General features: G+C 38.7%; 1 protein-coding gene across 1 annotated transcript in view; it reads right to left on the reverse strand.

Annotated features, from left to right (window-relative positions):
- vars2 (valyl-tRNA synthetase 2, mitochondrial) overlaps positions 1 to 17,500 on the reverse strand; it is a 34,230-nt gene that overhangs the window by 6,052 nt on the left and 10,678 nt on the right. The window contains exons 10-26 of the mRNA XM_023294565.3: positions 14,293 to 14,401; positions 14,113 to 14,201; positions 12,487 to 12,577; positions 12,178 to 12,305; positions 11,834 to 11,937; positions 9,329 to 9,410; positions 9,072 to 9,148; positions 8,815 to 8,902; positions 8,527 to 8,620; positions 7,345 to 7,415; positions 7,138 to 7,263; positions 6,926 to 7,030; positions 4,492 to 4,560; positions 4,312 to 4,390; positions 2,982 to 3,112; positions 1,141 to 1,293; positions 660 to 911 (exon numbers count right to left, since the gene is read on the reverse strand). Coding sequence (XP_023150333.1) covers positions 660 to 911; positions 1,141 to 1,293; positions 2,982 to 3,112; positions 4,312 to 4,390; positions 4,492 to 4,560; positions 6,926 to 7,030; positions 7,138 to 7,263; positions 7,345 to 7,415; positions 8,527 to 8,620; positions 8,815 to 8,902; positions 9,072 to 9,148; positions 9,329 to 9,410; positions 11,834 to 11,937; positions 12,178 to 12,305; positions 12,487 to 12,577; positions 14,113 to 14,201; positions 14,293 to 14,401 — 1,848 coding nt within the window. The remainder of the gene's footprint in view (positions 1 to 659; positions 912 to 1,140; positions 1,294 to 2,981; positions 3,113 to 4,311; positions 4,391 to 4,491; positions 4,561 to 6,925; positions 7,031 to 7,137; positions 7,264 to 7,344; positions 7,416 to 8,526; positions 8,621 to 8,814; positions 8,903 to 9,071; positions 9,149 to 9,328; positions 9,411 to 11,833; positions 11,938 to 12,177; positions 12,306 to 12,486; positions 12,578 to 14,112; positions 14,202 to 14,292; positions 14,402 to 17,500) is intronic.

Consider the following 17,500-nt stretch of genomic DNA (forward strand, 5'->3'; position numbering starts at 1 on the left):
GATCTGATCCAAGACCAAGGAGATGGTCGTGAACTTCTGCAGGTCTAAGCTCTCACTACAGCCTGTCAGTATGAGAGAGGAGGACACTGAAGCAGGACAAACCTACAAATATTTGGGTTTGCACCTTGACAACAGACTGGACTGGGCAACAAACACAGATGCCCTGTACCAGAAGGGGGAGAGCCAACTGTTCTTCCTCAGATGATTAAGAGCTTTCGATGTATGCAGTGAAATGCTGCATATGTTCTACCAGTCAGTGATAGCCAGTGTTCACCGCCACCCTCTCCAGCAGTTATCAGGCTCTTTAACACTTCAGTCAAGGGCAGTGGCTCATGTCCTCATCTGTTTGCCGTGACATTCCACTGATTTAACTGAACTGGGCAATAAACAATAATCAGGGCCCACAAGGACACATGCATCCATACACTCATTATTATTAGTTCTATTTTCACATTGCATATTTCATAGTTCATAATACTCTATTTTATTGTTTTCTTTATTCTTATAATTCTTATTGTAAACACCACCTATCTATCTATCTATCTATCCATCTATCCATCTATCTATCTATCTATCCATCCATCCATCCATCCATCCATCCATCCATCCATCCATCCATCCATCCATCCATCCATCCATCCATCCGGTTACAGCCCTACCAGCTGAGAGGAGTGAGGGTATGGCTGTAAACACAGGCTGGCTTGGTCAGTAGATCCAGATCTGAATGGCTGGAGTCTTTGCCACAGTTCCTCAGTGATGAAAGGCATGAAAGGGGAGAGTAGTGCCAAAGACATGGACACACAGTGATAGAGGACAGTGCTGGCCATCTGCCTTGCACTGCCACTGTCTTGTTTGTCACTCTGGATCACTGTCCCTGGGTCTTGCTGGCCCAACACTGATTTTATATGCTCCTACAGACACACAAAGCAAAACGGTGGTTATATTTTCATGCTGGGGTAACTGACAGCTAATTGTAAACACTATAGTTTTATTTAGGTATATCTATTTCTGTCAATCCATGAAACCGGGCCTCCTTCAACAGAGCAGTAAGGCACAAAGGAAACAAGTAAGGACATACTTTTAATCTCCTTTAAATAGCAAACTGCATCCATAAAGCTGTGTCAAAGTTCTGCTTCTCACCATGTAGACATCACACAGGCTGTGGACCCAGAAGGAGTACAGGGTAGATGTAACAGTGTGCAGCTCATAAGCTTTAAAGGCATGCTCACACTGTACAACTGTGCTGTGGAGTCTTGAGCAGATCCACCGGTCCATGCTGCTTAGAGGAAAACACTGTAAAAGGCAAGAAACATTTATGCAGTGCATTCAATACATCTGTCATAACTCAACACTCAACCTACATCACCAATTCTCTACAAAAAAAAAATCATGTCTTATGAACCTAAAATTCAAAATGGAGCTCATCTTTGCAGCTTGCTCTCATTCACTCAGTTGATCAGTGCTTGACTGAGACCAAAATATTTATTTGAGACACTGTTTCTTAGTTTACTAGTTTAGATTGATTTTTACAGAATCCTAAACATGAGCAGACCACCTAAATCATGTGATTTCATATCAAATATTCATCTGCAATTGCGATAGAGTATGAAAACATGCAATATGAAATTCAAAAAGGTGGTTCTATAATTCAGAAGTACCCAAAAAGGGGTACCATCATTGCTGCAGCCTCAGTTGTTACAGTTTGTGTGGTAATTGTCATCTTACAGTGTGTGCTTATGAGTGGTATTTTAAAATGAAAAATCCAACATTTTGAGAAATGTAGTAACCAAATATTGAAAAGAAACTGTCAAGTGTATTTCTTAACTTTATATAGACCCAGGTTAGCTATTCGCCCTCTGCTTCTAGTGTTTGATATAAGTCAAACAAACCATGTCTTAAGTGCTGTACCTGCTGTGTTGTGGTTAAGAGGATTTGCCTTGCTGAACAACTCAAAAGGGCTACATGACTACAGAGTTGGTTATGTGAGGGTTAAAATTATTATGAGCTGACATATTCAGTATCAATTCCATTGAGAATAAAATATATGAAATAACAAACCTTGTGTTTATTGCCTTTTTTTTTGGATGTTTCAGTATTAATTACCAGTGAGTTTAATGTTAAAACTTATACATTTAACAGCTGTAACTGTAACTTGGATTTTAATACTGTATGATTATTCTGGTTTATTAGTACCCTCTATCTTAGTTGTAGAGATTCAGGGAAACAAGAAGTCACATAAAACTATGTGTATCAGGCCAACAGTGAACTCCCAGCAGCTCCTGATTTCTTTATATTATTATGTCCAACATTATTTTGAGTCTGACGAAAGACAACACAGAAATTAAGCCAGCCGGAAGGGACAAAATAGTTATACCATGCTGTAGTCACCATATAAAGAAAACCTCTGACCTCTATGCCTTATCATTGTTTTTTATACTGGTGTCAGTTGTCTTGAAGGTGAAAACACCATTTGCAATTGGTCATTTCATGATTTCCCATGTCAATGAAACTTTTAGAAAGCTGATAAGATAAGCATGTTGCTCATACCAGCAATAATTAAAGATTCTCAATTATACATTATCTTTTATTGTGTGAACTGTGCTGTTACAGTCATGAGCATTTGCAACATTGTCTGACTTTTTTATAAACTGATTTGTACATTTAGGCAATGTTTTCCCTTTACCATCTGTTGTAGTCACACACTATGAGCTATTGTTCTGTGAATTATGAAAGGCCTTTTTGTCTTCCTGTGTTGCTGCACAAAGTTATGTGTTGAAGACATTCAGCACAATTTCAACAAAATCGGCCTCCTTGGGGCACAAACATTTCCTTGAGATGTCAGCAGAAACTATGTGTCTGTCAAAACTATACAAATTTCTGTTCCAAACAGCTTATTACAGAAAGCTTTAGCCTTACTCCAACAACAGTACATCTATATATGTGAAAATAAAAGTGTAGTCCAACAGGGGACTTTGGTGTACCTCTTCCAGTGTTCCCACTGGTGCTGTGTTGTCACCCAGCACTCCCAGTGTGAATCTCAGGGTCTGCCACATTTTATTACAGAAGTGTCTGGAGCCCAGGACCTGTGGGATGGAGAGACTAATGTCTTCTCCTGATAAAGAGGTAGAAAGAAAGAAGAGCTAAACCACTAGCAAGAGAGTTTATGCTTTACACTTTAACCCTACACTATACACAGTCCACTGGTGCCAATGCAGGAAAGTCCAGCTTAGAAAGTTAATACTATGCAGCAATAAACACAAAAACAACAAACCTGTACTAGGGTAAAACACTGTTGCCACAGCACGAAAATATGTCATCCAAGCAAGCTTACACCCCTGGGGGATTTCTTTTCAGGGAAAATATTACATTTCTGCTGTGTACCCCAAGATCACTGCAATGAAGGATAAAATAGCTGCTACTGTGACACAATTGTGCCTGTATTTTATTGTCTCTCAATCTTGCTAATAAATCAAGGGATCTCTAACGCTGTGTATGTCTGTGTGTATGTGTGTGTGTGTGTGTGTGTGTGTGTGTGCACGTGCATGCATGTGTGATCTGATTTTTTTCAAATGTAAAAAAAAAGATAAAATTATACTGACTTCGAAAGGGCCATTGTTACAGTCTGTAAATCATTTTTAAAATAGCTTTTCTTACCCCACAGTGATGTAAAATACATCTGCCTCTTTATTACTACAGTGATGGAGTGAGTCTTCATCATAACCATGTTTAAAGTTAAGGTAAGAACTTAAAATACAGATTCTTCTGTTAAGAAAAAGGGTTGCTATGACATACATTGAATAAATTAATCAATTTGATCATTTAAGTTTGAGAATCTGCAGTTTTTCTGATCAGTCATATGACAAATAGGGTCTATTAGCTTATCATTATTATCATTAAAATCATGCTATCATTAAAAATATACCACAGCAGTGACATTGAATTTAAATGATTAAATAAAATATTAAACTCTTATTAAGAAAGTATGCATGTATATTGCAATTTTGGACATCACTATCTTCTCTCTCCCATTGTTTGTGTTTTGTGTTCTCTGTCCTCTCTCTCCCTGGCCCTTTATGTAGGGACTTAAACAAAATACCATCCTGCATTGCGTTAAAGAAGGGTTGCTTTTTGGCTAAATGTCTTCTCATATTGTACTTGTTAAAACAGGTGAATAATGTATTTTTCCACTCCCTTGGAACTAATCTCACATCTCATCTCAACTCTTCCTTGACCACACTGTTGCAAATTCCCTCACTCTGACAAATGGTTCTTTTCCAACAGATTAAGCAAATCGAGACAAGAGTCACTCACCCTGTATCTTGTGAGAGCAGAGGGCAAACCTAAGAGCATCAGTACCACACTGAGGGATGCCGTTGGGGAAGTCTTTTGTCTGTGGAGTAACAGATGGAGCAGACAAATATGATTAAGGAAAGTAATGAGTGTGCTCAGACAGTCACTCAAAAGAAAGAGGCAGGAGAGACAGGAGCTGACCTGTGCTTCCATGGCAACGAGCTGCTCCCTCGGTTCAAGGTTTCCCTCCTTTACTTTCTCCTGAAGTCTCTACAAGGAAAAAGTTTCACAGCAAAATAACATGACTTTTTCCTGTTCTGCTATCAGCTGGACTGGCACCATGCAAGAGAAAAACCTTACCAGTTCTCAGGTGATTATTCTCTTTACATTTTAAAAGTAGTCTATGTGCCATCTAGAATTTCCTTAAACTTCTATTCCCGAGTAACACAGACATTAATGCATTTTTTAATCGCAGACCAGTGGTGTTATGAAAAAGAAAACCAGAATACAGTGTCTATACTATGTACAGTGTCTATCAAAAGTATTTGCAATCTTTTGGAAATTCCCCCCTTTTGTAGCTTTTCAACTTTGAATTAGTCAATTTAAATTAGGCTTTAATAATTTACAAAAAACACTATAATGTCCAGGTGAAAACAACTTTTTTTTTTACAAAGTAATGTCAATTGATTAAAAATATAAAATGTAATATCAGTGATTGCATAAGTGTTCACCCCCTTCAAAGTGATTCATCTAAGTCAACACAGATAGAGCTAACTGGTGCTCAAAGTCACACAATTAGTGGAATGGAGATTATCTGAGCGCAGTGAATGCGTCTCAAGTAATTGTAGTATAAAAACACAGACACTGGTGAATTAGTAGTCTTGGCTACACTTTGAACACAAAAGAATACTCCACGCACCTCTGAGAAAAGGTTATTGAAAAACATAAAATCAGTAATGGACACAAGAAAATTTACAAGCCAATGAACATCCATTGGAGTCCAGTTAAATACATCATAAAGAGATAGAAAGAAAAATGGCACATGCATAAATATGACTAGAAGAGGCTGCTCCCAACAATTGAGTGATGGTGCAAGAAAGAGATGAGTGAGGCCCTCCTCTGAAGGAGTTTCAAATTTTAACAGCTGACAAAGAAGAGACTGTTCATACAACAACTTATGCCTCATCTTCACCAGTCAAAGCCTTATGGGAGAGTGGCAAAGATAAAGACACGGTTGAAAAAAGATATCTATTATACATGTTAAATTCTGTCTAGAGTTCCCCAGAAGGCATGTGGGAGACTCTGAAGTCAACTGGAAGAAGGTTCTTTATTCTGATGAGACCAAAGAACCTTGAGCTTTGTGGCCATCAGACTAAGTGCTATGTTTGGTGGACACCAAAAACTGCAAATCATCACTAAAAACACCAACACCACTGTGAACCATAGTGGTGACAGCATCATGATGTAGGGATGTTTCTAGGCAGCAGAGACTGAAGGGCTTGTAAATGCAGCAAGCAAGATGAATACAGCACAGTACAGGGAAATCCTGGAGGACAGTTTGGTGCAGTCGGCAAGAGAACTGCAACCTAGGAAAAGAACTGTTTTCCAATAAGACAACGACTCAAAGCATACAGTCAAAGCTACTTAGAAATGATTGAACAATTACAACGTCAGTGTTTTTGAATGGCAACTCAGCACCCAGGCCTTATTCGAATTGACAATTTTTGGGGGGGCTTAAAATAGGCTTTTCTCTCATGATCTCCATGCAGCGTGACAGAGCTTGAGCAGGTAAGCAAATGACTATAAGGTGAAATTGCAGTGTCCAGCTGTGCAAGGCTGATTAAGACTTATCCACACAGACTCAATCCTGCAATTATAACCACAAGTGCATCTATTAAAATACTGACCTGAAGGGGGTGAATACTTATGCAATCATTTACTTTACGATTGATATTTTTAACTCACACTACTTTCTCTCCTTTTATAAGTTCTTGTTAAAAAAGCCAAACTGAATCGACCATGATTCAATATCAGAAAGCAATACAAGTGGAAAACTTCCAAGGCGGTGAATCCTTTAACAGGCACCGTAAAGTGTCCTGAGATGACATGCTGTGATTTGGAGTCCAGCTGAAGAAACAATCATCAACTCATTATTTCTTGCAGTTAAAAATCATGTCAGTGTTGGAAAAAAACATTCTTTCCTTCTGGTGTTATCATAGCAATTTTACTTGCCAGTCATTCTTTCATTCAACAAGATGTGTATCTCTATTTCTATGTCAGATAAGAAATAAGCTTGAGCTGTGAAGCTAATGTTGCCACTGTAGCTCACTATATGGAAAGGACTTTCTATCAAGCCACCGTCTTAATAATTAAAATGTCATAGCAAGTGGATACCTAGAAATGAAAAAATGCCAACATTTTTAAAATAAAAAAAACATTTTACTTAAAAAACAATCTGAATTAACAAGTCTTGAACTCCCAGTGTTCAAAATTAGTTTGGACTGACGACAATAGAAAAAACACAAAGCATCACCAGCGTAAGACCGCTTTACAGCAGAGCAGGGAGGTAATGTGTTTTTGTGCATTTGCACTCTTCCCTCATATGCCTCCGACACCAAGTCTGTGTGGTACCTACCTCGAGAGAGACTCCATGTATAACGTCTAATGGGTCGATGACATTTCCCAGAGATTTGCTCATTTTTCTGCCATATTTGTCTCTTATCAAAGAATGAAATATAACCTAAAGGGCAAGATAGGAAGAGGAATGGGAGAGAGAAAACAGGATCAGCTGATGCTGTGATTCATGAATAGTGTTTCTTTATGGGTTTCTCATTATCATGAAAATACCTGCTTAAAGGGTAGTTGTCCGGTCAACTCTGTTCCCAACATTACCATCCTTGCTACCCAGAAGAAAATAAGGTCACTGCCTGTCTCCAGAATTGAGTTTGGATAGAAATCCTGAAGGTCAGAGGTCTGTGTGAAGCGAGAGTCAGGTGAGGAATAGAGGTTTGTTGAGGTTCGGTTTATTTCTATGAGCCTAAGCAAGCAAAGTACCTGCTCTGGCCAGCCAAGCATGGCAAAAGGAAACAGCCCAGAGGAGAACCATGTATCTAGGACATCCGGGTCTGACAAAGAGAAAAAAATATTGTAAAAATTCAATCCAATTTTTGTCATATATTATATAAGAGAGATCACATTTTAGTTTGATCCAGTTATTTCAGCTTAATATTGGCAATCAGCCTTCTACACTGCTCTGAGTAACGTCAGAAATCTATAGTTGCTCCAAGTACTTAGGTACTCCTTCCACTTTTGGACAGGTTACTGTGCTGTAGATTTAATTTTAAATGAGTGAAATTTGAGTATTTGGAATCAATGTGCTCTAAATAACCCATAATGATGTAGTGAAAACAGAAATGTTTGAAAATTTTGCAAACTAATGAAAACTCAAAACCTAGAATCAGTCTTCTAAAAATTATCCAGACCCTTAATTCGTTGCTTTGTAGACAACCACTGCAAATTGTCTTGGTAAGCTTTTGTTAACTGCTATCTTCAGGTCTCCCCACAGCTGTTCTGTGGAGTTTAAAGGCTGGGCTTTGGCTAGATCACTCAAGGACTGTCAGAGACGTGTCCTAAAGCCCTTCCAGTGTGCACCATCACCTTTGACAGAATTGGGAGGTATAGAAAACAGCTAGATGGGCAGACTCAAAACTTCACAAAAGTGTTCCTTACCCTGGTCTATGCCTTGACAGTTTTTCCACATAGTATATACAGGTGTGTACTTTTCTCACCAGTGCTTAATCAGTTTATTATTGTTGGTTATTGGATTTAATTGATAAACGTAATAAAATAATTTCATCCATTTAAAAATAAATCTACATTACAATAAAGTGTACAAAAAATAATGTGGTCTGAATTCTTTTTGACTGTATATAGTGGCAGTGCTGTTTCTAAATGACCTCAATCCTCAACATTTATTTTTATTATGTATGCATATAATTTACTGGCATATAGTATGATGTGCAAATGCTTTGGGCACTAAAAGCAAAGACGTCCTCAGAAAATGAGATACCTTTCAAAAATGATTTCATATAACGGTATTTTTAAATTTATTATTTACCTTCATGCAAAGTTAAGTAAACCTAAAAACCTAAATCAGATCAATATTGGGTGTGTTCGGCTACAATCGTTCATCAAATTAACTGCAACAGGTTAAATCTTAAGACAGAAGTAAATCACCCTGAGTCAAAGTGAAGGCTTCAGGCTTCACTCCATATTTGACAGCAGCTCTTTGTCGGGCCTCATCCTCGCTCTGTCCCCAAACCCACAGCTCCTACCACAAGCAATGCACACATGCAGAAATTTACACTTTAGTTTCAAGCAGACTAACACTGCTATAACAAGCGGTCAAAAGTCAAAGTGTCAACTCATTCATATACCATTCAGTCATTTTCATACCTATTTTTCTTTGCTCACAATTGCTTTGGATGGGGATGTATTGGAAAAGGTCTAAAAATATAAACCAACCTCCTGTTTGTCTGTAGAATTAGGCAGCTCTACTTGATAAGCAGGGATCTGATGACCCCACCAGAGCTGTCTGGATACACACCAATCACTGCAGAGCAAACAGGGCTACATTGTTGACAACCAAAACATTGAAACAAAAGCTCATTCATCATTGCATGTCACACTAGTAATGATGACACACACCACTATTGTCCGTCTACCCACTATTGTTCTAATGTATATACATTTTGTCCAACTCAAAAGACATGACTATCTACCTGATGTTTGACAGCCAGTTCTTCCATGTCTTGGTGTAGTAGTGAGGAATGATTTCCAGCTGTCCATCCTCGACAGCCTGACAGGGAAAGAAAAAAGTATACTTAACATTTGAGCGTTCAAGGATATGATGACAGGACTTGAATATTTATTTACCACGTTTATATGATGAGGCCTGCCATGGACACTTGGAAGTATCTAATGAAGTTATTACATAGTGGTTGACCAAAATATCAACATCTCACAGCCACAAGCTTACCTGTATAGCTTTATTAGCCATTTCATTGCAGCGGACAAACCATTGCTTCTTTAGAAGAGGCTCAACGATATCTCCCGAGCGGCTGAGACAGGGAGAAATGAAAGGACAAAGATCAGGGAGGAGTTTGCCACAAACATATAACATTGAGAATGTGTCACCACCAGTGCTTAAAATGAAGCTCGATAATCACTGAACTTTCCAGAAAGACAACATTTGCTAGTATAGTCCAAGTCAAGCAAAGTCTAAATTAGGAATTATTTTTGGAACGTCCTCGAGTAGGAATCGCAATTCCTGGACTAGAATTCCATTGAAAAGCTTGGATTTAATGAAAGTAGTAGCCACAAGGACACCAAAGAATATCAGCGAGCTGAAAAAATAGATGAGTAGTCATTACACACACCTACACACCTCCCCCAGCAAAATGAACATCGCTGCAGTGTCATTGGCTGTCACTAGATGTAACTTAAGCATTTTTTAGAAATGGGATCAGTAACATTTTATCACCTGAGCTGTTCCTTAGTTATATTGCTATAAGTTTAGACTGCCGGCGGACTCCCATGATGCACTGGACTCCTCTCCTCTACTCTTCTCTCTCTTTCTTCTATACAGTTATACATCACCATTACCTATCACTAACTCCTGTGTTTGTTCACTCTGTAGGAGTCACTGGATCTGGAACTACATGTCTCTGATCTATAGTTTCTGGCCTCACCGACCCCCAAAATGATCATTGTTTTGTTTGCATTCACTGTCTATTTGTCCATAAACCCTTCTGCGCTCCTTCATCCCCACGCTCACCCCAACCGGTCGAGGCAGATGGCCACCTTCCCTGAGCCTGGTTCTGTCTGAGTTTCTTTTGCCTCTTTCTCTGTTCTTTGTTTAAAATTCATAAGGTCTATACCTCACTACGTGAAGTGCTATGAGATGACAAATGCTGCGAATTACTGCTGTCATTCAGAGAGAGGACACTTTTCCTTTAATGCTCCACACAAGCTTCATTCAGATATACTCCCTACAGTGCCGGAGAGGACTGTGGTATGCACACAAAATTTGTCATTCAAATGAGATCAAATAATACACCGTAAATACAAAGATGTAAATTGCATACGAAAACACTAACAGACAAAATCTAACTAATACAAGTTTATCAAACTGTACGAATAGCAAACATTCTATTTTATTTATTATTTTCTGAACACTTAAAATTCTGTCTATGTGTGAAGATGCTCTTTACCAACTGTAAGATAAAACTACTCCATAGCTGTGATGGAGGTCAGGTCTTAACCTGAGGACAATCACCACGAAACAAATGATTTAACTGCAGCATATAAACTGTGAATCTGTGTGTGAGACAGCTCATGTGTCTGAAGTGAAGAAGAATACTTTCTGTGTGGGGGATAATATGTAATTAGAACTAATTAATGAAGTTACTGCTGTTGTTCAGTGCGTAAATGTATGCAGTTCTCTCCTTTTGAAGACACTCACATGGATCCTGATGCTGCAGGTATTTATTAAACTCAGCTGGAAGCAATGAACTTAACTGTGATTCAGTGTGAGAATGGTCAGTTGTCTGTTGTGCAGAAAAGCAAAGTGTGATTTACTGTTGGATCCTGGCACAAACCTATTACTCTCCTTGCCAGGGATAATTTAGGAATACGAGTATTCAGCTCTTTTTGAAGATGCACATATGAATCCTGCGGCTGTCTGATGCTGGAGGTAATAAATTCAGAGGAAATGCTTCTTTAAACAATTTCAGCTCCTCCATGTCTTGTAGGGAATAAAAAAGGATTTTTTTTGAAAACGTCACTGCTTTGTTAGCAGGGTTTTGGGTGTGCCCCTCTTGTGATGTCATTTCTGAGTATCACTAATGTAAGTGGTTAGAGTCTGTTTTTAAACTGAGTAAAGTTAGATTTTAATGACATTTTAGTTTGCAGATAAATAAATATGAAATTGTAGGGCAAGGTGGATAAGAAAAGGCATTTTGTGATTTTGGCACACAAACTGCACATTCAGTGCTCTATGTGACATTTTTTAGACACATATTTGTACTGAAACTTGGATAAAGTCTTGCCAGAATTACTTCACTCAACTCAAAGTACCATTGTTTGTGCTAGTCTATTTGCCAATGTAAGGGTGCAGTTCATACTTGTGTCATGTTGGAAGTGATACTGAAATGTTTCTAGACTGCAAACTTGGACTGGGTGAGCTGTGTTGTTTACATTGACTGGCAACAACATTAAACCCACCTGCCTAAAATCACATAGGCTGGGGGTCCAGTTGGAATCATGAGATGTGCTTGATCTGGAGCAATGTTTAGGTGGAAGGTACATGTCAAAATAGCATACATGAATGCCAGGATTTAATGTTTGCCAGCAGAACATTGCATTCTAACGAAATAGTCAGTGTTATTCACTTCACCTGTCAGTGGTTTTAATGCCATGACTGCTTGGTGGAAATGCACACACACAAAGTCAGAATCAGTTTGGTGTCATGTGTATCCTCTACCTGCAGATCGGCAAAGTCATGGCGTGAGTCTTCTTTCCTCTGAACAGTTTTTTCTCAACCAGAGCATCCACAACAAGTTGTCTGGCATCAAAACGCTTTACTCCCTTGAAAGAGACAAAGTGGAATAAAATGATAATAACAGTTGAGATAAAGCGATGTCAAACTAATGATCAGCCCTTTAAAAAAAAAAAAAAAAGCACTGCCCACAGGTCCATCAGTGTTTTATAAGGTCCAGAACTTTGGCATTTGCAAGCTGAGACTGCTGACATACACAGAATAATTATATATTGTCAGCACTTCATGTGGCAATACAAAGTTTTCAAACGACAATGATTCTCATGCACCTCTAGCCACTGTCCACAGCATGGCATCATTGTTCCATCTCCCCCAATCACAGTGACACGCTGCAGTGAGTGTCTCTGTGACAGCAGGAAATCTGTATGGTCATGAGCGGGAGTCACCTTCACTGCACCTACAGAACACAATTACAGGGAAATTAACGATTCCAGTTAGCATGTCAAAGGAGAGGACACAATAACATATGAAGAGCTTAAAAATTCAATAGTTAACATTTTTTTCTGTGATAAACAAGCTATGGGGGTTTTGATGTTCAGTTTTAGATGCAAATGTGTTAGAAGGAATGTTGCTGTCACCAGTTCCTAGTTCCATGTCGACCGTTGGATCAGTGATGATGGGCAGGAGTCTGTTGGTGAAAGGATGTCTGCACTGTTTCCCATGAACAGCCTAGAACCAGTGGACAAAGCAGAGATGTGAGCACAGCCACCTTAACAAATGTCATGCTGTATTCAAGGATCATTTGTTTCTACTTTCTATGATTATCCACATGATGGAAAGGAAAATGTGATTCATCTAACCAGGCCACCTCCCTGCATTGCTCTAATGTCCAGTTCTATTCCAGTGTCCACTGTTGGTACTTTGGCAGTGGATGGATATCAGTATGGGCACTCTGATGGCTCTGCAGTTGAGCAGCGCACATGCAGCAGGCTTTGTTGCACTGAGTTCCAACAACTTTCTATCAAAGCAGCATTGACAGTTTCAGCAATTTGTGCTACAGTAGTTCCTCTATGTGTTCTAACAACATGGGCCATCATTCAATGCCTAGGCACATTTATGTGCCCTGGGTGTCCATGGCCCTGCTTTGGGTGCACCGGTTTCCTTTCCTTGGGTAATTTTTGGTATATACTAATTACTGCATACCTAGAACAACCGACAAGACCAGTTGTTTTAAACATGTTCTGACCCAGTCACCTGGACATCATACTTTGTCAGAGATCTCCATTTTTCCTGCATCCAACACATGATCATCAAGGACTGACTGTTCACTTCTTACATACATCTTTGCTACTGCCATAGTTTAATTTGCTCATTAAGAGTGTTAAATTGTGACTGTGCTTGTAATTCAGGTATTTCGTATATATGAACGGCTTATTGAAATGTATGACTACTTATAATATAATTAATATGAAAGATAGTTCTACACCTTGCAATCCTGCAGGTTTGCTCTGATGGTGCCTCTTTTGCCATTAAAAGTTTTGACAGTTGAAGAATTACGAGTAAATACTATTATCAGAGATAAAGAAATAGTTCACAAAAGATGACTGAACGAGAGAAAACGCTCTCACATCTTTAAAAGTCGTATTTGAGAAATCTAAAGTTGGCATTTGTACCTGATAACTTAGGGTTTGATTTGAATAAGTCTATAGCTCATTTATAACCTATTTGAACCTAAATTCTGAAATGAGTTTCAGGACAAATCAATGTAATCAATGTATAACAATATACATGTGAAAATTACCTGTACTGTATTATAATAAAAGACTATAAATAACCTGCATCCATTCCATCTTGAATTTAATACAGTCACAGTGAGGATTGGTTTTTGAAAATTATATTAAGGTTAATTTCACTTTCTTGTGCCACTTTTTGATTATTTCTATCAGTCTGGGAAGGCAGACACTTCACTTGAGTAAGAGTTTTTTTTTTTTTTTTTTTTTTAAACAAGACAGCAGTTTTTCTAGGTGGGAGTTCCAAGTTAGTTTTCCAACTAATCGAATAATGTGACGCAATTTCCTTTCATTTTTACAGATCTTAATTATTAAAGTAATTAGCATACTTTTAATGTTTCCTTACAAAATATTTTTTATTCCTGTGAATTTCAATTACATTGCAACTCCCTGATTTATCAACATTCCCATGAAAACATCTGTTTACATTTTGTGATATTCCAAGACTGCCTCGTCCTTTTTAGAACTACTAGCCTGATATTGAGGATCATCAGGGTGAACAGCTACAGCCACATCTCCCAGCATAGTCTCAGGACGGGTGGTAGACACTGCTACCTCACCATCTAAAATATAGGGAAAGGGAAATCAGAACATAAAACAGAACAACCCTAAGCACAACATGTATTAGGTTTCTAGACAGTCGCAAATGCTTACCGTGGCCTTCTAAAGGGTATGCAAATGTGTACATTGTTCCAAATTCCACCTTGTTTTCATAACCAGGAACAAACAACATGGTCTGCCCAGACAGCTCCTTTGAGTCAACCTGATAACAAAGCCACAATTTTAAAGTTACAATTAACATTTTTATCAATACAGTCAAGAAATACAGAACAAAATAAATGATTGCATTAGAGACAGACCATGTTGAGTGGGTTTTTTTGGGATTCAAGATGAAAACTCTCTCTGTGCAGAGAAAACAGTGGACCACAGCAGCCGACAGAGATGTGAATTTGAGTGTGTGAGACCAGGACTTTTTTTTTACATTTTGAGTGATCATTTTACATGGATAGATTGCTGCATTCACAGGACAGCTGCTGTCTTTCTCACCCTCACTTATGGTGAGTTTGTCAGCTGATGTATTTATAAAATCAGTACTTAAGCAGTGCAGTGGCTTAGCAATGGCTATGAAGTGACTGTTAGTTAATATGTAGTCTTAATGTGCTGTATTTCAGTCACTATTTCATACTGGTTTCATTGTCTGACCACAAAACAGAAAAATATGTAAATGCGAACAGGATTTTTTAAAAATTTAGCTGTAATAAAATGCAGTATATGTGAGCACAGAAAGCAGGAGAGAAAGAAACATATCTAACCACTGATTGAGTGTGGGCTTCACTGAAGCACAAACGGTGACATGAAAACTCAGTAACCCACACGGACATTGTTTATTGGTTTCAAATTGGTTTTAAAGTTTCAGCTATTTCTAAATGTCAAAAAAAATTAACAGATTATTCAACAGAGCCTTGACCTGTGCATTATGACCAGAACTAAGGGTAATGTTAGCCACATTAGCTGATTGATGCGGTGACACTGATAAAAAAAAAATAAAAAAAAAGAGCAAATCTCTGGATCCTCAGTTCCTCAGTAACTTTTTAACAACTACAAATGCATTAACAATGGATTTTCACCACATGGGGCATTTGAATACAAATAAAAAATACTGCCTGTAGCCATCTCATTAATGTGAAAAGGTTCAGCTTTCAAAATGAAGTGCATTACTTAAACACAAAAGGTCACTTCCAACCGTGGAATCAGATTCGCCCTTGGGCAGATAACAAAATCTCTTCATATTTGCACAGCTTGTATTTTATATCTTCAAGCTGATAAATCATACAAACGCAATAAGAATTGAATTTTCATCACATGGGATCACCTTGCTCATACACTACATTGCCAAAAGTATTCGCTCACCCATCCAAATAATCAGAATCAGGTGTTCCAATCACTTCCATGGCTACAGGTGTATAAAATCAAGCACCTAGGCATGCAAACTGCTTTTACAAACATTTGTGAAAGAATGGGTTGCTCTCAGGAGCTCAGTGAATTCCAGCGTGGAACTGTGATACGATGCCACCTGTGCAACAAATCCAGTCGTGACATTTCCTCGCTCCTAAATATTCCACAGTCAACTGTCAGCTGTATTATAAGAAAGTGGAAGTGTGTGGGAACGACAGCAACTCAGCCACCAAGTGGTAGGCCACGTAAACTGACGGAGCGGGGTCAGCAGATGCTGAGGCACATAGTGCCAAGAGGTCGCCAACTTTCTGCAGAGTCAATCACTACAGACCTTCAAACTTCATGTGGCCTTCAGATTAGCTCAAGAACAGTGCTTCAGCAGAGAGCTTCATGGAATGGGTTTCCATGGCCGAGCAGCTGCATCCAAGCCATACATCACCAAATGCAATGCAAAGCGTCAGGATGCAGTGGTGTAAAGCACGCCGCCACTGGACTCTAGAGCAGTGGAGACATGTCCTCTGGAGTGACCAATGACGCTACTCCACCTGACAATCTGATGGACGAGTCTGGGTTTGGCGGTTGCCAGGAGAACGATACTTGTCGGACTGCATTGTGCCAAGTGTAAAGTTTGGTGGAGGGGGGATTATGGTGTGGGGTTGTTTTTCAGGAGCTGGGCTTAGCCCCTTAGTTCCAGTGAAAGGAACTCTGAATGCTTCAGCATACCAAGACATTTTGGACAATTCCATGCTCCCAACTTTGTGGGAACAGTTTGGAGCTGGCCCCTTCCTCTTCCAACATGACTGTGCACCAGTGCACAAAGCAAGGTCCATAAAGACATGGATGACAGAGTCTGGTGTGGATGAACTTGACTGGCCTGCACAGAGTCCTGACCTCAACCCCATAGAACACCTTTGGGATGAATTAGATCGGAGACTGAGAGCCAGGCCTTCTGGTCCAACATCAGTGTATGACCTCACAAATGCGCTTCTAGAAGAATGGTCAAAAATTCCCATAAACACACTCCTAAACCTTGTGGACAGCCTTCCCAGAAGAGTTGAAGCTGTTATAGCTGCAAAGGGTGGACCGACGTCATATTGAACCCTATGGATTAGGAATGGAATGTCACTTGCGTTCATATGTGAGTCAAGGCAGGTAAACAAATACTTTTGGCAATATAGTGTATATATCTATAAGAAGCTTTCATCTGCCCATGCAACCTCAGGCGCTCAACATTGGTCAAATGCTGTTGGCAAGCTGCAAACTCAGATCAATTGTAGTAGGCAAAGCTAGTATTCCTGGCCTATTGCATTTGACAAACTATGTATTGGGAGGTACAAAATCTTTGTCTGGTGAGTCATATAGTATGGATCTATGAGTATTGACAGTCACACATACAGTCTCTCTCTCACACACACACAGTATAACCACTTCCAAAAGGACAGCAAAAGCAAAACCACACCTCCCAACTGGTCAAGGGGGAATGGTTGGGCTCCCTCTATAATATTGTAAGGTCTTACCCTAACAATGTAAAGTGCCCTAAAATTACTTAAGGTGTAATTGGGTACACAAGTAAAATTGAGGTAAACTGTGTATATGTTTGTGTGTGTGTGTATATATATATATATATATATATATATATATATATATATATATATATATATATATATATATATATATATATATATATATATATATATATATATATATATATATATATATATATATATATATACATGCATACAAATTAATACTTATGTCTCAAGTTATTTATTAATCAGACAAGCAGCTCTTTTTTTTTCCAAGTATGAGCGTATGTAATGATTATTGGCTGACTTCTAGCTTTTCAGGAGCCAATGATGATAGCCATGGAAATAGTCTATATTGGTTTGAGGTTTTTTGTCCTTGT

This window comes from Amphiprion ocellaris, chromosome 15 (assembly GCF_022539595.1).
Source record: "Amphiprion ocellaris isolate individual 3 ecotype Okinawa chromosome 15, ASM2253959v1, whole genome shotgun sequence".
NCBI classification, from domain to species: Eukaryota; Metazoa; Chordata; class Actinopteri; family Pomacentridae; genus Amphiprion; species Amphiprion ocellaris.